Below are 21,567 nucleotides of genomic sequence, written 5' to 3'. Positions count from 1 at the left end.
GGGCATTGCCCATCGATAGTTTATACGTCTAACTTGTGATCAGCAGTGTAGTGTCATCACTTACAATCCCCTCATTCCACTTCCATCTCACCATTTACATTACACTACACCACCACTTCTACACCAACATTTCCACATCCCACATCCTACCTACACTCAGCTGATTGACACTTCGAGACATACACACTTCATCACAACTCTAGACAGCATTTCATATATTGAAGATCATGTCACTCATTCAGACCGCATTCACACTTGATTTTGAGCGTGACTTTCAGCAGTGGTTGCGAGAACAGGCTTTCAGCCACACAATATCGGATGAAGAATACACAAACCGCCGCTGGGTTCTGGATCATCCCAATCAGACCCCTCCATTTGTACCTCCCCATAATTCGTGGATGACTCGAATGCGTCAGCAATATAAGTTAAGCGATGATAAACTCGATATCTTACACAAACCCTTGGGCGAGACAACATGGTACAAGCTTGTACCTATTTCCGAAGTATTTGCAAAGATCAAGCAAGTGCATAGCAATATTGTCACACATTCTGGTCAAAACAAGACACTTGCGGAAATTCGAGCTCACTACCGGGGGATTGGAAAGTGGGAAGTGAAGAAGATGCTAAATGCTTGCAATGTTTGTCAACTAAAGTGAGTAGTCATGAATTTTGGAGTAATATGATAGGTCTGATCAGCAGAGCTCGTAATAAAGACAAGGGAATACTTCAACCTCTGAAATCAGACACTCCATTTGAGCGTATTCAGATCGATTTGATTGACATGCGTGCAGATGAATGTGTTGCAGATGGGGAGCACTTCCGTTGGATCTGTCACATTAAGGATCATTCTACAAAGTATTCACAGGTGGTGAGTTCATGATCAAAGTGTATAACTGATACAAAGTACGCAATGACATCAAAGTCAGCAAAAAATGTCGAGACCTGTGTGATCACATGGATCAATCACTTTGGTGCGCCAGATATCTTGCAGTCTGATAATGGCTGGGAATTCTGCAACAAACTCATTGCCCATCTGGCTCAGAAGTATGAGATGAAGATCAAGCATGGATTACCTCGTACTCCTCGTGTCCAGGGATTGGTCGAACAAGCCAATGGCACGGTCAAAACAAGACTGTCCAAATGGTGTTTGGATCACCCAGGACAACCATGGTATGCTGTTCTCCTCTCATTGTAATGATATGCACTGACTTCTTTTAGGGTGGAAGGATTATCTCCAGTGATCCGCTCAATCAATTACACCCGTCATAGTGCAACTCTTCATACCCCTCATCAGGCAGTATTTGGACGGAAGCACCGAGAACTTCAGCTGTGGGAAGAAGGAGAAGATCGAACTCAAATCATTCAAGTGAGAAGTGATGTGGAGTCATCAGATGAAGAGAATGTACTGGAAGATGAAGTAGCGGTTGAGAAGGGATTCCGATGGGAAGATGAGGAAGAAATCAGTACCTCGACCCATTCAGAGCGAGGTGAGAGTGGTGAATCAGGAAATGACAATGATTTTCAGTTTCCAGGTGAGTCTCAGTGTTTAGGTGTTTTGTTGATTAGGTAGACCTTCCTCCACCCCTTCCTCCGCTTGAGTCCGGTCCAACCACATCATCTCAGACGGCTCAATCCCAACCGCAGTACTTACCCAATGCTGGTGATGACTCACCTGATGCCGAACGTGAACAGGTTCATGCCACAATGCGAAGACGTCAGCAAGTTGTCCGAGATCGAATGATTGTTCAATATGGTGTCGATAATCCTCAACATGAGTATGAGAAGGAAGATCAAGTCACACTTTATGTTCCTGTCATTGATCGGTTAGGAGCAGCTGCCAGTCGAATTCCTTGTCTTGTCTGTGAAGTATTTGAAGAGCCTGGTCAGCTGAAAGCATATCGCCTCATCTGCAAAGCTGAGGTACTGAATCGATTATACCAAAGTAAAGTCTTGAACCCAGCAGACTACTTTGACATTCCCAACGAAGTTTATCTGGCAATGTATCGATGGAAAGATCAGCCATTGTTTCCCTGAAAGAAGCAGCACGGAAGCTCTTAGGTAAGTACTCATGCACAGTTCTGTAATGGCTGACAAGTAAGGTGTATCCAAACGCCAGGTCAGCTGCAAGTGTAAAGGGAAATGTGCTACAAGCCAGTGTAAATGTCGCAAACGTGGTCTCAAGTGTTCTCTTTACTGTCATGGTGCTGAAAGGGAATGTACAAACTTCTCTCGTCTTTCAGCAACAGAGCGAAATCTTGAGGACCTATCCAGTCGCTCTGATCAGGAGAGAAGATCCGGTACCAAAAAGAGCAAGAAGCGTACAAGAAAACAGCAAGAGCATTCCGACGATATTCTTCCTTCCGAAGGTATGTGATCTCCTGACAACTTCTCATCTTACGGTCGACAAAAAGTGTCTGATGAGCACGCTTCCCAATCTGCTCCTGATATCGAACGAAGCGATGAAGAGAGTGATTCTAGTCAAGAGACCGATTGGCCAGATCACTGTACCAAGTTTGAAACCTGGAGTGATGGTGGAGAACGAGATATACCTCATGGGTTTTGGGAAGGGAAGAGTTCTCTTGAGGAATACCCGCAGTATCTCTCACACTCACGCAAGGATGAACTATGGATCGCGGAAACCTGGCAGGCAGAGGGGAAGACGTGGAGCCTGGACAAGTCCACACGAGCCTTGGCCCGAAAGTACAAATCCTGGCTTTGGAGGGAGGTGATGATGCGCCACATGAGTGGAAGGCGAGGAACCATGCACCACGGCTTCCGTGAGGAGCATGCTAAGGCAATGAGGGATGTGAAGGGGGTAATGCTAGCTAGAGAGCGCTTCAGGGAGAAGTATGGTGAATCACTGCTTGGGTAGCTTGAGGAAAATGCAGTGTGTCTGTATGAAAGTGGACAAACAATGCTGATGATACGGAGTATGAAGCTTGATAGGTAAAAACCTGAAGCAGTATCTGAGTCAAATTGTTCCAATTCTGTTCTGGATTTCATGTTCAGTATGGGTCCAGTATGGTCGTGAAGCTTCGAAGCGGCATGATCTGAACCGTGAACCTTTGAAGCTGCATGTGTCTTCAATCTGGCACCAAAGGGGTCCAGGAAACCCGTGACACTTCGAAGTGTCACGTCTCCCGTGCGTCACCTAACATACCCAATCCATCTTAAACCGTACTCAAACCGTGACTAAACTTAACTAGGTAACTATGTGTCCTTCCTCATGTCACAACAACTCGTGACAGATGGCTGCATTAGGTAGGGATGGGTTTTCCTCTTTTGAGATTTTCCCAATTGGGTTGCTCAAAGAGGGTTTTCACCTGTCTGAGTATGTACGCGCTCGCAGCGGAGTAAAGGTAGCTCGAAGAACGGGTGGATAGTACATAGAGTCAATCAGCAAAGTACCAACTTTGCTGATCTCTTCGATATCATTCTTTGGCTACATCCATTGCAGAGGAGGCATGACCATCACATAGCATCAAAGACACCTAGATTTCCATGAGAATTCCATTGTGTTTGAGCTAACCTGCGACCTAGACGTCGTGGTTCCAGCACCGTTACAGCTTATCATATTTCATATACAGCAAACCAGAGGCAAACAAATAAAATCCAGGGGATAAGTTGAACAAAGGAGTACCCCATGGAAGGGGTGATGTGTCACAAAGGATGTGACAAGTGCAATTTGGATGTGACAATCGCGTTCACAATCCACGACGTGAAACGAAGTTTGATGGGACGGGTATCTAACCAGCGATCGGTGGTGATGTCAACCGCCGGTCAAAAGGCCTTTTCGTCACGGTGGTTTTAGATGTCCTGAACACTGTCACGTTGGGCACTGTTATATAGTCCCAATGCTGGTTAGTTGGTCTCGTGACATGATGATCTAATGACAGTTAGGCCGTTGCGGGTCGATTCTTTCGGCAAACAAGTTGGTCAGGGTTGTGGTGTTTGGTGGTTAGAGGGGTCAGTGATGGTGGATGTCAGGGATGTCACAATGTAGTTCGTGACCAGTACTTCTCATGACAATCTTGTCTTACTCTCTAATCCACTGTCATCTTCAGTCATCTACACTACCCGGATCCCCATCTTCTGGCATATCAAAGTCCAGACCAAGTCCGGGTAATGAGGCTCTGTCCTCCGTTGGCGGTTCACTCTCAAAGTAACTTCCTAGGCTGAAAGTGTTGCTCAAGGCAGATGGGCTTTCAAATTGACTTGGAGCGAACGGCTCCTCTTCAAGATAAGAGGGAGGCGTTGCTATGCTATTGGCACTGTTGGCCACTAGTCTGTCACTGGAAAGCCTTGAGTCAGCCTCTGAGTCAGGTTGTTTCCCTGCTTTGACAAATTCTACAACCCGGTCAATCAAGGAATCTCCCTGCTTCAGTCCCTTTGGTTTCAGTGGTTGTGCAAACCACTTATCAAGGTCTGAAAACTCTGCCTGGCTTATGACATGAAGTCTAGGGTTGCTATAATATGGCCAACCATGTTCTCCAGGACTGAAGGGTTTGTCAAGTCTTTCAGTTAGTGAATCCAGTGTACCGTTGACAATCACTGCTTGATGTATTCGCTGGTGGAGCTGAGTCAACCGATCTTCCGCATCTTTGGGTGGCTCTTCTGCTAACTCTATCTCTCGGCTTGTGCCATTCATCACCTCAGACCTGAACTGTTCTAGTGTCAACAAGTCATTACGGGTGAGGGATCCACGAAATTTCCGCCATGCCGCGTTAATGTGATTGACCACAAGGGGAGTGGTACCACATAGACCCTTCTCCCAATGTAGGTACTCACCGGTCTTCTTGATCCAATCCGGATCCCCACAATGGGGTGCTCCAGTACCGATCACCATGGCCGTGAATGAGATTGAGAGCGTAGGCTCATTGTCTTGATCTGTTGAGTTGGATTTGTCGGCATCCTGAGTCTGATCAGGGTGATTTGAATCCGCACGATGTTGATAGAGACTAGCACCCGGAGGTCTTGAGATTTGGGCGAGGGACATCTGATTTGGGCCTAGATTTGCCAAAGTCCCTAGTGGTGTCCTGGCGGTGGATTGAGAGTCCAGGAAGTCAACATGGGATGTTGCCCCCAGTCTAGGTCCTCGTTCTTTTGCCAGGAATCGCATTGGGTTTGCTGGGGTAAGATTACTCAGACCTAATATGCTGGGAGGTGGGGTGTCCTCTGCATGATTATTTTCAGAGCCCAAGTGCTGGGAAAGCTGACTCAGACCAATAGAGAGACCAATTACCAGATCACAGTATCGTTGTTTATCCTCATGCCCCTCCATGTACGGGTAGCAGACTTCAAGACTCTCCATCATTGCGGCTGTAAGAGCGAGTCTACCAGGCAAGTGAAAAAGTCAAATTGGAAGAGAAGTTGATATCACCTCAATCTAGTTTGATGGTGGTGATGAGACAGATTCACAAGACCGGGGGTTTGTTTTCCTTACCTTATATCTGTTTTCCTTACCTTATATCTCATTGGGGACAGCTACTGGGATTCAACCCGTGGAAGGCCCACATAGCTTTCAACCTGTGTAAAAAGCGGTGCATGCGCGACGGACGGACGGACGGATCATGATCACCTCTCGATCCCCGGCGACCCGCGGATAGTCATGATCCGATCCATTGTCCATCTCGTAGACCTTGGCACAGCATTCTCTTTCTCCTTTTTCCTGCCCTCCATGTATGCAGTGTGTTCACACGTTGGTGAAAGATGATGGCCGAAGTTGGTTTCGCACGGATGACATGAGGCGGTCCATCAATCTCAGTGTGGCGGCGCCACAATAATGTTCAGTCACGTGATCTCAACTCTTTCCTAGACAAATTTCCGTCCATCTCCATCCACCTATACATCTCTTTTTATTGACTTAGTATTCAAATTCTTCATACGAATAGCGGACAGGCATCGATCACGATATTGAATGATCGTAGGGTAAGATCGATCTTGACGCCACCATCTTATCATGTCCGTCGTTGCCTCTCCCACCCTTCTCACGGCTCTTTCCAACGTCCGTCGGTTATCCTCTTCCACCTTGATCCATCAAGCCAAGCCAGCACAACTCCTTCAAGCTATTGAATCGGCTCTCTCTACCCAGCTTGTAACTTCAGGTCCTTTTTCTCCCACTGCATACTTTGCTTCTCTACAACAATGTCTCGAAAGAGCATGTGCGGAAGACATTCCTTCTTCACACAACCCTTCTTCCGGTGATAACCTCCACGAACGATCATCACGACCACTCAGACGAGATATAGAAGGAGATGAAGAGATCGATGATGAAGAACTTGCCGAAACTGAGAATATGGGTCAAGGAGCTTTGATCCCTTCCACTCTTTACCTTTTAGCTATCGTCCTTCCTGAAACACCTAATCAAGTCATCTACGCTCATACCTCTCAACTCCTCGATTGTCTCTTGCCACTCTTCGAAACAGCCATGGAACATCCCCCTGCACTTCGATCTTTAGTGCAAATGGTGACTACCGTCTTACTGGCTATTCCAACGAATGTACTCGATAATTCTGAAGGCAGGAAAGAGGTGGAGGTAATACCTCACTTGAGAAAAGCTTGGAATTACTTGTTGATTTTGAATCTCGATGGTAGACCAAAAGTAAGGCATGTGGCCCAAGAAGGAATTCGGAAAGTCTTGACTTCAACATCAGGCAAGGCTCATCCATTCTTATCAAGAACGAGAGATTGGGTGATGAAGACTCTAAAAGTGGAGATGGAGATGATGGGCAAGAGAGATAAGAAAAAGGGGACGGACAAGGAAGAAGAGGAAGGAAAACGGATTATTTGGTTGATACAAGGCTTGAGAGGTTGGGTGGTGGTATGGGGAGATGAGGTTAGATATTTTCCTTCTTTCCTTTTTTGAACCTCTCTCTCCTTGTACCGTTCTCTTCTGTCTTCTCTGTCCTCACTTTCTTCCGGGTTTCTGACCGGCCTTCCATCGAACCAGCCAGTTGTTCTGGCTCCCATCTCTAAGATTTATGCTATTTTCTCCCCGTCAGGTCTCAATTGACGAACAGCACCTCTCGTCCCTCTGTGAAGTCCTACTGTCTCTGCCACCTCTCCCTCATCTCACGCAACAAATATATTCTCTCCTTTCCCTCCTCTTGTCTGCCCCACCCACAAACATCTCTGTCAAACCTCATGTCCTCACCAATCTCCCTACAGTTCTCGATTCCCTACTCGCTTCTCCTCCGTCCCTCACCTCAAACTACTCCGACATCCCAGCCTACCTCTCAGCGATATCTTCCACACTCATCAAGCTTTCCTATCAAGATCCGCAAACATTACAAACAAAACTGTCCAAGACCTTCACATTGCTATTCTCCACCATCCTCCTTGCTCCTTCACCTGCCAACGCTCAAGCGGTGCTCGAAGCAGCTTCCGACGTTCTAGGAGCGCAAGGGATCGCTCGGTATTGTGTATCAGACGATATGATACTCCAGGCTGTTTCCTATCACCAGAATGGCGTGTCGACCGATGGTAGACAAAAACAGAGACCTCCTTTCCTCTCAAAATTCATCTCTTCCATCTCTGAAGCCTTTGATACGCACGCATTGAGAATACCTTACTTGTTGCCAATCCTCACTGCTTTAGTTGCTCGATTGAGGATCCGTGTTCTCAGCTCGGAGGAGGATGGGTTGGTGAAAGTTGATGAATCTGGTAGAGGAAACACTGCGGCGGAGATACTAATGATGGACATTATCGCTGGAATAGCAGACCTCAGAACTCAAAGAGGATTTATGCATAAAGACCAAGTGGACGAATTGGTTGGGATGGCTATAGAGGTGATAGGAGTTGAAGGGGTACTTCGACAATTACCTTTGAACATTGAACCAGATGAGTGAGTCCCAATCCTCAGCTCATGTCCTACCTTCTTCCTCTCTCAACCTGCTCTTGGTACACATCCCCATCACATCCTATCAGACTTGTGAAATGATAGGTAAATCATAGTCAGGGGAACAAAAAAGTCATAGGATATCATTAACAGCACAGAAACGGTAATACACCTCAACCTGGTCGAGCTCATCTTCTCCCCGGTATCCGTCTACGCACAACAAACGATTCCCTCCTATTCTTCGTCACTCACTTCCGTCCTCTATCCGAAAGAGCTTTCGGACGTAAAATCACCGCTCAAGAATCGGGTAAACCAGCAGAAGCAAAGATCTGGGAAGTGATAGTAGGTCAAATATGGGATTGTTTCCCTGGTTTTTGTGATATGCCAAGGGATCTTCAAAAAGGATTAACATCACCTTTCCTTGGTTTACTCACTAATCTTCTATATAATCAACCTACCCTTTTACCTTCTTTATTGAAAGGACTCTCGTTACTCGTTACTTCCACTCAGAGGTTGGTATCTTCAGGAACTGAAAAGGAAGAATTGATGAAACGATTCGGTTTGGATCAAGATGATGCTAAGAGTAATTTGGAATTTTTGAAAGGGTTGGCAAAGGATATGGTGGCGGTTTTGTTGAATGTCTTCAGCAAGATGCCTAGGGATACTAGAGGGATGGTAGGGGATGTGGTTGGTGTTTGGACGGGGATCATGTCGGAGAAGGTGAGTTTGGGATTTACCTGTTCATACATGTTACCAATTCGTCATCCTTCATAGTCGTATTTTGGCTTTCATCCTGTGTCCGTGCCTCTATATTCTTACAATTATCACCGAAACCCGACACCCTGACCCTCGGACTCTCCCGAAATCTGTATCTCCCCGTCCATCCTGCCTGACCAAGCCTTTCTGTCCGAACTGTCTTGGTACCGAATTACAAACGTTTTATACTCGTTCAGTCCGCAAAATCAAGGAACTAGCCTCGCTCACACTCAGGATATGATAGAAACATACAATACTGTCACTTCACATCTTTCCTCCGCCCTTTCATCCACTTCCACACCTGTTGCTACTGGTGCCTCCCCGATCTCACACACAATGTTAGACCTCCTCATCATCTTCGTCCCTACCCTTCCAGCCGTTCAAGCAACAGCATTGTTCAAAGCTACTGCCACCCCGACGGTGTTGGAAAATCCAGATGCCACCGTACAGAAAAAAGGGTATAGGTTGTTGAAACGTTTGATAGAGGCTGGACATGGTAAGGAAGATTTGGAGGGATTGGTGAAGAAGTTGAACGATGTCGTAGGTAATGTCGGTCCTGGGGCTCAACGAGTGAGTGATTCTCACACTCTTTCTCTCGTTTCATGCCTTTCCAGTGTTGTACACAGTTCTTCATCTCCCTCTCCTTGAGATGTCCAACCATGAACGTGAATTGTGTTTTCATTATGGTTTGGACCACTTGCTGACTTGCAGGACCGTCTTCAATTACTGTCCGCACTTGTCGAAGCCCTCCCGAAAGATAGTCTACATCTTATCCCTGAACTCTTATCAGAAGCTGTTCTAGGGACTAAAGAGTTGAACGAAAAAGCCCGTGATGCGGGTTTCGATCTGGTTGTTTTGATGGGTCATAAGATGGCTGAGGGAGGTTCGGTCAAACGGGCTGTGCCTACTGAAGATGAGGAGATGGATGAGGAAGGTGAGTCACAATTTATTCTTATTTCTTGATCATTGTTTGTCTCCGTCTCCTTAATCCTTCCTGCCAAGTGGAATAGGTAATTGGATGGTTCCCCGGCTATATCAATCACGTGCCCATTCGGTTTCTACGTTATTGAGCGGTACTTGTTGCCTGCCAAAAATCTACAATACAATTCGCGTAGCACGCCTCGAAGAAGCTACCATTCGCCTCAATGCCCCAATCCGGTGTTGAATGTCTTTCTCTGGTGACAAGTGTGATGATGTGTCTGAGCTCAGGGTGCCTTGTTTTATATGAGTGACTTTAACAATATGGACAATGTCTAATCCCCCAGAAACTGTGGAAGCGAACATTGAAGAATATATCACTATGGTGGGTGCTGGTCTGACTGGAACGACACCACATATGATCAGCGCTAGTATCAATGCGCTTTCGAGATTGATTTTCGAGTTCAAAGGTGAGTTCGAAGTCCTCGTTTCTTCAGTTTGTGGTAATCTTGGCCTATCTAAGTACTGTCCGTTTCTCTTTTCATCTTCGTCCCTGTCAATCGAATTTTATTCCTCCGTTCTATAGATGTGAAGACTCCGCTCGTCATTTCTCGACGTTATTCATCTGTTTCCCTGACCCTTACTCCGTGTCGATTCGATCCGTCGAGTACGCATTGAAATGGTTGTTATGTCAACTAGGGATATGAATAAATCCACTCATATTCAGATGATATATCCCCCTCCCTCTTATCTGAACTCATCTCCACTCTCCTCCTTTTCCTCAATTCCAAATCAAGAGAAATCGTGAAATCAGCATTAGGGTTCACCAAAGTCATCATCGTTGCACTCCCACCTTCCATCCTCGAACCTCATCTTTCTACTTTAGTACCTGGTTTACTGGGATGGGTACATGATCATAAAAATCATATGAAAACGAAGACTGTACATATTTTCGAAAGAATGATCAGGAGGTTTGGGTTTGATGAGGTATACAGACATGCTGGAGAGGGAGATGAAAAGAAAGTTTTAACAGCTATTAAGAAGAAGAAAGATAGAGCTAAGAGACGGAAATTCGCAGGGGAAGAAGTGAGTTGTGCCCCCTTCCCTTATCCCTTGTCTCCCGCCAGTTCCTGTGAACCTACCAGTATACAGGTAATATCAAACTCTTGGTCAAAGCAATTTCATTTCAATCTCATCCCTCTCTTCTCTTTCCCTGCCATCTGAATGGACTCAACTGGTTGACTTTCTCAAATCTCTTGTAGTGTGGAAAAGTTGGCTGTCAACTTTTGAACCCAAGAAGTGAAAATTCAAAAGATGGGAAGGATATGGACTTTAGACCGAAATTGATACACAGGACCAAACACAACCCCGTACATCCACCGGAAACGCGTTTGATGATATCTTGTATAATTCTGATTCTGACGCTTCTTCCGTTTCTGAGCCGATACAATCTCAAACTCGTAAAGTCAATAAGAAGGTTCAGGGGACTTTCATAAGGGATGAAGGTGATGAACCTATGGATTTGTTATCTCGGTCAGTAGCGGGTGGTATTTCTAGTGAGTCTCACTTCCCTCTCATTCATATGTCCGAGTCCAGTAGCCTCTTTATGCTTTCACTTGTTATACTTGAATCCCTCCGAAGTAGATTGAATAAAAAATACGCACTTTCACGTCCTCTGACACTGCCACCAAACCTTTTTGACCCTCTTCCGCATTTCATGTCCCTCCAACATCTTCCATCACTGTCCATCTCATGCCTCCTCCTTAGGATCCCAGCTCCTATCAACAACTTTCATCTCTGTCAAGATGACGACTCCCGATCGACATCTCAAGCCCCTTCCATCTCTGTAAAAAGTCATTTCTCGTCGCTGTCTCGACTCTTTTTGCCCAGACGATAGAGGAAGGAAGATAGGTGAAGCAATTTGGAAGTACAGCTAACTAGATTCTAGCCACAAACCCAAAATCAACCTCAAAACGACAACCAGGACAAGAAGCTTCTCATTTCCAAACTGATAAATCCGGTCGGCTCATTGTCAAAGAGTCCGACTCCGACTCCGGTCCAGACTCCACCGTCCTCAAGGCAAATGACGGAGGAGCGTTCTTAGCTTCCCAAACATCTGCCCATGGGGCGATCAGGAATTCCAGGGGTGATTTGAAGTTCGCTAGACATACAAAGAGACAAAGGGAACAAGAGAGAAGAGAAGATGCTATGGATGTGGATGAGGGGGTGGGCAGAAAGAGAGAAAAGAAACAAGTTGGGAGGTTAGGTGAAGAGTTTAGAGCTAAAGTGAGTGAAAAGTTCTTACTGTATTTTTTTAAACTATCCTACAAAGTTTTCAACTCTTTTCTGTCCAGATATTACATGACTTCTGTACTCTTTCTCACGCACTGTCAGACATATTATCCCTTCCTGTCTCTGTCTTATAGTAAATGGAAATCATCCTATATTCTATTATCCATTTCATATCAGTCATCCCGGAGGGTATCTACGTACCATTCAATTGAGAGAAGGAAAACAATCAGTCGGGAGAGAAAAGTTTTTGTGTGGGGAAGAGAAAGTTGAGTGGAGAGAACAAAGCTATCCAGTGTGAAGCAAAGTGCTATTGAGTTAGATAAGAAGTATCTCGAGCAAAAGAGATAAATTTCTTGGGTTGGCAGAGATCCTTGGGTTGGCAAAGAATATGAGTCGACACCATCACAACCTCAGTGCTAACGATCCAGCGAGCGGGAGGTGATATCAAAAAACAAAACGGTCCATCACCATACGCATACGTATCTATCGATCATGCTGCCCGTGGGAAAAAAGGAAAGAAAGATCGAATGAGTTTGACAAATAAAAAAAGAGGTTCGAAAGTATGATCGACCCTTCATAGGTGAAAAATTTCCTCCGTCATGGAAAAACCGATTATTTTGTAGAGTACTCTACTTTACTCTATAAGTAGAATCTTTGCTATTTATCTCGGAACCTATTTCAATGTACTAAGTGAAGATACACCCACAACTTTGAATTCTTCTAAATGTACATGCATTTGCATTGGTGACGGCATTAAGCTGGAGTGGTAGCATCAGCAGCAGGCAGAGAGGTTTGGACAATAAAACCACTATATGCATAGCGTCTGTGAAAGTGATTTGGACGGAAAATCAAAAGCAGCACAAGAAGGTAGATGATATCAGATATCAGTGTTGTGTGGTGTTCGTTTCGACCAAAACTCAATGTTGTGGTCCGCATCAACCACAATCAGTGTCAATAACATATCAACGCAAGAATGGATATAATGGATATGAAAAATGGATCAACCAGAGAGTTCATTAAGATCCAATGCATTTATCCGTGTATATTTACAAAATAAAGTTTCATGTCATGTATTGTACTTTGTGCGTGTATGTGAGAAGAAAAAAACAACATGAGAGAACATGGTGAAAAACCCAGATTGTATAGGTGTATATGTGTATAGGGTAATAGCGTATGGCGTATGGCGTATATGGATTCAAACAGAAAAAACAAAAACGGAAACAGAAACAGAAACACAGAGACAAAGACAGAAACAGAAGAAAAAGAAAAACATTGTTCTCTATTTTTCCAAAACACTACTTTCATATCAACTCACGACTTCTACCATGTGAGTCATGTATCACATTTCACTTGATATTTTACTTTTCTGGGGTATAGTTGGATTGGACGATATTTTCAAACGTTAACTTTGTTGAAGTGATTCTTGGATTCACTCGTGCTTTGTAACTGATTATGAGGTAGGAATATGATTTTGACCGTTCTTGTAGGAAAGGAAAATGTGGATGGTGTGTGTGTAGGGGGGGAGGCGAGAGAGGGCGGAGAGGGGGGGGGGGGATTTGTGATCTCGTTATGGATTTGGGAGGTAAGGTAGGTTTGTTTTTGAAGGGAAGTGATCATGTCTTTGCTATCGATTGAAGAGGTATGAATACCGGTGAAGAGGTATGGGATACGGTCGATGTTCTCACGAGGAGGGGATGTTTTTTTGTTTGGTCTTTATTTAGAAAGTGTGTTTGGTCTTTACTTGGAAAGTATGGATACGATCGATGTGTCTCTGAGAAGCGGTAATCTTGGAGTAATGACAAACGTTCGACATCAAGTGGAAAGGCAGTACTTTAATGGACTGCTCAACCCGTCGGATACGATTGTTGAGCTTTTTGAGATTGATGAACAGGATCTGTTGGTGATCCCACACCTGGTACTCTCATACGTTCCACATCAATCCTCAATTCGGCAATCCCTACTGGTTTAGTACGCCATTCGTCGATCCTGTAAAAGTCAGCACATCGCGTGGGAGATACAAGATCGGAGAGAGTGTGTTTGTATTTGGGAGATATCCAGCCATGAAACTTGCAGTCGGCGGAAAGCCAGGAGCCATATTTTGCAAGAAGGGTGGATAGTGTCCGGCCAGAGTCTCTATGATGTACATGTCGAGAAGCTTGAAGATCTGTGGAGATGGATAAAGAATTGAGAGGGGGAAATCTCATTGAAGAGAGACAACAGAGAGCGGAAGACAGGTGAGACAAATAGGTGTGACGAAAGGGTGTGACGAAAGGAGTGGTGACGAAAGGAGTGGTGAAGAGAGGAGGGGAGGGGAGAGACGAAGAAGAATAGGAAAAAAAGAAACCTCAACTCACCCGCATTCCAATATCCCCTTTCTCCTATGTCCCTCACTGGTCATAGCCGTAACAGCCACAATCTTACATCTTTTCCAACCGTTATTCCTTTCGATCCCTCTCATTTCACTAGCAGCTTGAAACCCATCTTTCCTAGGCATGTTAATATCCATCAAAACCAAATGAGGTCTAAAAGTTGAAAATTGTTGAACGGCATCAACACCATCAACAGCTTCCGCAAATCTACAAGGTGTCCTTTTTAACATTGTAGTTAATATTCTCCTATTAACAGGATTATCTTCAACTACCATCACTCTCAACGTTTCTTCTTCTTCAACTATATTCATCGTTGCTGGAGTTGTATGACGTTGTTGTAAGTCCGGTTTATCGATGGAATAAGGGAAACCAAATTCTATATCATCTGTACCACTTGATGCGCTATTGGTGTTACCTACCACACTGAGTCCCTTGATTGACAACCCTGAAGATTCGGAAGGATTGGATTGATTAGAAGGATCGGATTGTTTTGAAGTGTTTGATCGATCTGAAGGTTTTCGATCTATCAAAGGTGGGTTTGGAGATGGTGAAGGTGAAGTTTTGGAAAGTTGAATTTTAGATTGAGATGGTGATATCGTAGGTGAATCAGAAGTAGGTAATGGATCAGTAGCTCTTTCACGTAACATTATAGGACGTAATGATGGATGTGAATGATCTTCGATATCTGAAATAGATTCTTCATCTTGAGAGTAGTCATTACCCGGTTGATCGTAAGGAGATTGTAGTGGAGAAGGATGGACGATTTCTTCTGGTCGTACAGTACTTCTCGAAGCGGAAAGTTCCCCTCGGGATACAGTCACGGTAGCACCAGAACCAGAGGTGAGGGTGGACATGGTAGATGCGACTCTATCAACGAACGAAGGCCGAGTGAGAGGACCACCTGTTACTGGGGAGATATAAGTCTCTTTCAACTGAGGCACTTGGTCAGGTGGTGGTGGTCGAGTGATATGATTGATGATACTAGGTCGTAATGGTCGAGTAAGTCGAGTGATCACAGCAGATTGAAGATGTTCCAAACCGGGGGTTACCGCTTCGTTTGGTGACTCACCCAATGTCAATGGCTGGGGAGTATCGGTAGGTTTACCCAGAAGAAACAACTGAGCTTTTGGACGTGAACAAATCAACATGTTGCCCAATTGTTCGGCGGTGAAATGTCCCTCGGGTACGATCAAAACGGAGGCGTAATTTAGTTCGGTGACCACGCGACAAAGACGAAGCTTGAGTTGTCTGAATAAACTTTTGCCCACTCGACGAGTACCGGAATCTTTCGCTTCGCTAAACCCGGCCAGATAAATGCCATCTTGTCGGACGGGGGAAGGAGAACGAGCATCGTCCACGTCACCTTCATCTCCACTGAATTCTTCTTGACCACTGTCAATGTCATCATTGATGAGCTTGAGCGGTGCCTCCACGTGAACCAAGGTACCTTTCTTCAATGTCGAGTTGATTGCCAACGTTCCACCGAGGATCTCAATCATCCGATGAGCCAAGCCGAGACCGAGACCGGAACCAGGCATGAAAGGATCGGCTTTGGAGAACGGACGGAGGACTTCGTTTTCGAGAAACTCTGCAGACATGCCTCGACCAGTATCTTTGACATCGATGGATACGACGGACATTTGGATGGAATTGTCGTAACCTGCTGGAAGGACGACATCGTGAGAGATATCTTGGACGGTGATGTGGATATGACCTTTGTCGGTAAACTTGCAAGCGTTGTGGATGATCTTGGTCAAAGCCCTGAGCATCAGTCTCCCATTCATGCCCCATGTGACCGTCCCCGCCTTCTTCTGCCCTGCCAAGAGCAGCCGGCAAAGAATGATTGAAGAGCAGCTCGAATGCTGTCCGGGTTTATGTAGATTACAAGGAAGATGACGAAAAACGCGACGAGGAAGGGGACAGAGTTGCTCACAGAACGGAGAGAAGGGATGAGAATTGGTATCAGAGAGGAATGAGAGACGGTTCACAGGGAGAAAAGGGCGAGAGATAAGACCGAAACCAGCTCACCTGGTCAACAACCCCGCATCAGCAGTCAACAACCATCTTCCCCTGTTCCTAGGTAATACCTCTATGATAATCTCAACATCTTCTAAACCTTTTGCTCCTGTCACTCTACGTGATTTACTTTCAAATTCCGCTGCTTCCTGTGTGATTTGCTCTATAACATCACTCAAATCCGTAGCTTTACTCGGATCGTTGATCCCTCCAGAATTCTGACTGGAAGAGTGAGTTGCGGAATGACTGACGTCGAGAGTATCGGTGATGTTTTCCAATATACTACTCAACGCTAAACCGTTGGCTTCGATGATCTCCAATTGAGCGAGAGCTTCTATTCGATCTTCGATCGACATGAGTAGTGGTTGAGACGGAGCGTAGGAAGTTTGAGATCCTTGATTGAAAGTCGAATGAGAAGTGGGACTGACGAGTGGGGCAAGGGAAGGAGAAGAGGGAGCTGATGGATGTAAAGCAAATCGGAGTAGATGAGCAGCATTGTTTATTTGATGTAAAGGAGTACGGAGTTCGTGTGAAGCGGCGGCGGCGAATGTGAGTTGAGCTCGTTCGACGTGATGTAGCTTTTCTTTCATGACTGGGGGTTAGCACAGAATCTCCTGCCACATTCAAGATGTCACGTATGACTACCACAAAGACCCGAACGGCTCGGGGTCAATTTGGCCGTGGACACGGAACAGTTTCATACCAGCTACCAGGTTTGACAGCAGAGCAAAAGAGGTCTCGTGGGAAAGGGGAATTTGAGGTCAAGATCAGGGGGGTCTGAGGTTTACAGAGGAAGTAAAAGTTGACACACCTGACGCCAATAAGCTCCCCGCGATAGTCTCCACGAATTGTAAAGCTCCACTGGGGTACGAATACAACGGATCCGTCCAACAAGCCACGATGGCAAAAGCAACTTGTCCATCAAACCCAAAAACGGGCATGGCCAGAGAGGTTTCAGTACCGGGAGGCATAAGATGATTGATGGATTGCGCGATACCTTCGCTGTCGTCTCGCATGTACCACACTTTGCGTGTCTGGGATCAGTGAAATCCATCTTGGAGGATTGGAACGGATTTCAGCTGAGGAGCAAGAATGTCTTCGGTGGAGATACTTTCATAGACAGCGCATGAAAACTCGGAACGACCAAAGTTCGAATATACCACAACAGGAAGAGGACAGTGGGGCACGGGGGGTAGGGATTTCAAGAGAGAAGCACAGACGGAGTGTGAACAGCAGAACGAAGAAATATGAGAGTAGGGCACAAAAACGGACTGAGGGCGGAGGAGGGAGAAATTGGAAGAGTGAAACACAAACACAGTGAAGAGGCCGAAGGCAGAGATCAAACAGTGACAACAGCCAGGGAAAGGGAGAAAGGTGACGGTTGAAAAAGAACACGAGCTGGGGTAATCACTCACCTTGACATTACTAGCGATAAACTCTGCGATAATCTTACGAGCTACTGGAGAAGTACCAAAATTGAATGCGAAACCATCATGATCGCAACTGTATCCTAGTACTGCTAACTGATTATCAGCGATTGCCATTGTCGACTCCTCCCATCAAGTCCTTCTCTCCACATCTTCCGATCCGGTAAAACCAGCATCTACGACCCACATCTGTCACTTCGGTAAGAACCAATATCAACTCAAATACAGATGGCAAGCCCGAGCGGTTCGAATACAGATGTAGGGGCTGGGGTTTGACATGAGAGTGTCGATAGCGAAAGACTTTGAGGAGAATGAGGTAATACGAGTAAAACATGGATCCAATAATAATCTGTAGGAAAATGATTCCATCATATAAAAGAACCACTGAAGAGTACTGAGGAAAAATCCCAAGAACACGATGGAAACAAGAGGCAAAACTCAAAGTCCAATTTGGATAGAATAACTCACAGAATCATTTCCGACATCCTGAGGAGCTTTTTTAGATTTAGGTACATTCTTTGCTCCTTCAGGAATGAATAAAATCTGAGGAGTTCTACCAGGTGCCATCGGATCCGTTACAGCATAAGTTTGTCTTGCTCTTTTTTGTTCAAACGGTTTCGTATAACCTTCTTCTTCTAAACCCATACCCCAACCTGCTGTACCAACACTATCAGTTCCAATACCTCCGATAAAACTGCTACCTGATCCTGAATTACTTCCTGTCCCACTCCCACTGACACTACCACTTCCGAGAATACTATCACCAGTTTTGATTCCATCTGAAGGTATTTGTTTGTTCGTATTCATTGTACCACCTGATCCAGTCGGGAAAGAATTTTGAGTGTGTCGGGTTGAAGAACCTCCTGTGGAAGTGGTTTGATAAGCTGGAAAGAATAAATGAAATTGTGTTAAATCCACACATGCTACAGCATAAGCGTCGAGAGCATGACGGATTTCTCTACACGCTTCGTCATATATATCTAGTTGTTCATTGGATTGTCGACTATCAGCACCTTCATGACGTTTACCACTATCGGATGAACTTGTAGTGGTGGTGGTTTTGGAATTTGCAGAATGACCGGCTCTTTCGTTTGGACGACTTTGTAAAGATCGTCGGAGGAAATCGACAGATACTAATTCGTCAGCTCTGATTGGTGGTCCAGCTAAAAAGCGTGTCCAGTATATATGGGCGGAATGATATTACTTACTTTGATGAAGTTTGGCAGATTCGACAGAAGCTTGTTGACTGAACAAAAGCTCGAGCTATCAAACGTCAACATTATCTCTTATATTCCCAGTCAAGCTTCGAATTCGGTGTAGGAGGTACGAAAATAACTAAACTCACCTCGCTGATGACACATTCCGCCAGATCCTTCAATAATAATCTCTCGGCCTCACCAAATTGGTCCTCCGTCTTAGGCTTGTCATCAATGACACACAGACTACCAATCACAGAGGCCTTAGGACCCGTTCCGATCCTCAAAGGTGCACCTGCGTAAAACTGGATCAAACCTTTTCCCTCATCAACCAATGGGTTCTTGGCAAACCTCCAATCATCCGCAGCGTTGGGTACAACCATACACTCGTCTCCCGTCCCCATGATGGTATGACAACAAAAGCTCACATCCAACTCTGGCGTTTTACCAGCTAATCCTACTTGGGACAGGAAGATCTGTCGGTCTTTTGCAATGATGGACACTACGGCGATGCGGGTTTTGAACATGTTGACGGCGAGTCTGGAGAAACGATCCAAAGCGGCATGTACGGCAGGGTTGGGCTTGTCGAGACCTAGACGACGAATGATACGCAGACGTCTACGCATGGCATCTGGTGGTTGACGAGGGGCAGGGAGATAACCATGAGTTTCGTAGAAAGCTCTAACACGAGCTCGTTCGGCAGAAATGTCATAAGTGAGATCGGGTAGAGAGATAGAGGTTGAAGTGTTGGTTCCAGATTCTAGTAAGACGTCCATCGAAAGACGACCTCCTATTGAACCAGCAGCGCTTAGAGCTGTACCACCGACGAGACCATTGGTCACCTCTCCTGTAGCCAAAGCCGCAAGACCATGACCATGACCATCGTTTGATAGTCCACGTAAAGATGGTAATGAGCCTCTTGAACGAGGTCTTCGAGGAGCTTTACGACGGACAGGTACGTTGAGACCGTTATCCTCATCCGATCCAGTCCCAGATTCGACACTACCTGGACTTGCTAATTCCGCCCTCACTCGATGACCAGATTTACGTCTACGAGCTTGTTCCCTTTCCTGAGCGGTTTTAGGACGATCTTGATTATCTTCTTCCAAGGCAGCTGCGATATTTTGTTCATCGTCCAACTTGCGCATATTGGCATGAGAAACAATGTTTGGAGTATCATTGGGTCGATTCAGTTCGACTTTAGCAGGGGAACGGAAAGGACTGCCAACTGTTTGATCCGGGAGATCTGCAGTAGCGATATCTGGTATTTCCGGATCTTGGTTTGATACTCCAGGAATAGGAGTGACACTCTCTGATATTGACAAGGGTGATTTCAAGTCGGTAAAAGATCCAGAATCATCGAGGGGAGGGATACGAACACTGGCATCGGCAGCTCCTGTGTCAGATAAAGATTGTGGCGAGGGTTGCTGCACAGAAGCAGCATTGCCCTTGGGGGTTTGTTCGGTATCGGTAAGAATGGCGACTTCAGAAGAAGGAGGATTGGGTGATATAGGTTTCCAATCGTCTTGTAGTGGTGGTGCTGGTTGATCCGATGATGGATTGGGACGACCTAGGGAGAAATTGAGATTATGAAGGTTACCTAGGATGTAACTGTAAAAGATAAGACGCGTTCACCTAAGGGGGGGGGAATGATTCGAAGCGGGGATAGTCTAAGAAGAGAGTGAGGTTTGTGTGAGAGGAAGGGAAATGAAAGGATCATTTGAATGGATAGAGGAAGGGCAGTGTAAAATTTTGGGTGTTTTTCAAGGTGAATCAAAGAAGGCGTTTCAGAAGTAAGAGAAGGGTTGTGAGGGTAGTAGGTATGTAGGGAGAGGAAGAAGGGGGGGGGGGGATATACGACTCACCCCGAAACACAATCTATCCAATCTTCGACATTGGAGTCTTTGGACCGATTGGTACACCACGATCATCCAGAGATATACCTTGGAGGGATTATCATTCTTGAAGCGCGCACGAATGCACCCTAGAACGGGAGATTGAAAGTCTACATCAGCACGTATACCGCGAGGTGTCTGAACGACTATGGGGGATGTCATGTTGGATGATAGTCAGCGGTGGGTTCGTAGTAGTAGAGTAATTTGACAAGTTGAGATCAAAAGGATATGAGAATAAAGAGATGTAAGAACTAACTATCTTACTGGGGGATACCTATCCATCTGAGCTATATAGATATTTCGAACAGGGGTGGCGTGACAATCGTACGTGTGAAGATGTTTATTGTTATGTTGTTATGTCTTACCCTTCTTGGTGGATGTTTCCAGTTGTGGTATGAAGAATGATAGTCACCACTTGTAGGTGTTATAGATGTAATATGATCAAGATGTTTAATAAAAGTTTGTACTCAGAGTTACATTCGAAAGAGGAGGTGGGGGAACGGGGGGGTGAAAGTATGTTTACGTAAGATTTAGTAGATTAGCTCGGTTTGGAAAGATTCCAGTGGAAGGATTTTGACCATGACCCTGAAACGCCACCTCTTCGTGGCGGTACAAACGTGGCACTTGAACAACAAAGGAACGTACCATGATACATTTCCACTTTCTACACACAAAGATACGGAGATACCAAGAAACATTCCTAGACTGGGAAGTTTACCCCCTGGTAACGTAGGTAACGAGGGGAAAGTAAAAAAGGTGATTTACATAAACAACTTTTCACCAGGAACCCCTAGATTAGAATAATGGAAGTATTGATGAGATCCTTTGTAGATTTCTAGAACAATGCCATCGACATTCAAA

At 45.3% G+C, this 21,567-nt stretch overlaps 3 protein-coding genes across 3 annotated transcripts; 1 reads left to right on the top strand and 2 right to left on the bottom strand.

The window, feature by feature from the left end:
* Positions 1–4,060: 4,060 nt before the first annotated feature.
* TREMEDRAFT_64353 (uncharacterized protein) lies at positions 4,061–5,314 on the bottom strand (the record flags this gene model as incomplete). Its single annotated transcript, XM_007006527.1, has 1 exon — positions 4,061–5,314. The coding sequence occupies one exon, from the start codon at positions 5,312–5,314 to the stop codon at positions 4,061–4,063; it is 1,254 nt and encodes a 417-aa protein (XP_007006589.1).
* Positions 5,315–5,995: 681 nt separating this feature from the next.
* Positions 5,996–12,554, top strand: TREMEDRAFT_40374 (uncharacterized protein). Its single transcript, XM_007006352.1, has 11 exons — positions 5,996–6,161; positions 6,249–6,835; positions 7,020–7,843; positions 7,996–8,557; positions 8,828–9,163; positions 9,305–9,527; positions 9,859–9,981; positions 10,239–10,597; positions 10,848–11,067; positions 11,460–11,797; positions 12,232–12,554. The coding sequence occupies exons 2-11, from the start codon at positions 6,296–6,298 to the stop codon at positions 12,367–12,369; spliced, it is 3,663 nt and encodes a 1,220-aa protein (XP_007006414.1). The 5' UTR covers positions 5,996–6,161; positions 6,249–6,295; the 3' UTR covers positions 12,370–12,554.
* Positions 12,555–14,153: 1,599 nt separating this feature from the next.
* On the bottom strand, positions 14,154–20,103 carry TREMEDRAFT_33498 (uncharacterized protein; the record flags this gene model as incomplete). Its single annotated transcript, XM_007006325.1, has 11 exons — positions 14,154–14,875; positions 15,071–15,933; positions 16,201–16,780; positions 17,000–17,222; positions 17,604–17,707; positions 18,173–18,316; positions 18,428–18,748; positions 18,824–18,878; positions 18,961–19,625; positions 19,686–19,785; positions 19,843–20,103. Coding segments are annotated over 11 exons (4,038 nt in total), but the record flags the coding sequence as incomplete, so codon positions are not given.
* Between the last annotated feature and the right edge of the window lie 1,464 nt (positions 20,104–21,567).

The sequence above is a fragment of the Tremella mesenterica genome, assembly GCF_000271645.1.
Source record: "Tremella mesenterica DSM 1558 unplaced genomic scaffold TREMEscaffold_10, whole genome shotgun sequence".
Classification (NCBI taxonomy): Eukaryota; Fungi; Basidiomycota; class Tremellomycetes; order Tremellales; family Tremellaceae; genus Tremella; species Tremella mesenterica.
The sequence above is the reverse complement of the archived record's forward strand: the minus strand, read 5'-3'. Positions and strand labels throughout refer to the sequence as shown.

Excerpts from the sequence above, each read along its gene's own strand:
- TREMEDRAFT_40374 (XM_007006352.1), top strand. The coding sequence starts at position 6,296 with ATGGGTCAAGGAGCTTTGATCCCTTCCACTCTTTACCTTTTAGCTATC. Across the intron at positions 8,558-8,827 it reads CGGGGATCATGTCGGAGAAG|GATATGATAGAAACATACAA; the intron begins GTGAGTTTGGGA and ends GCTCACACTCAG. Across the intron at positions 9,982-10,238 it reads ATTGATTTTCGAGTTCAAAG|ATGATATATCCCCCTCCCTC; the intron begins GTGAGTTCGAAG and ends ACTCATATTCAG.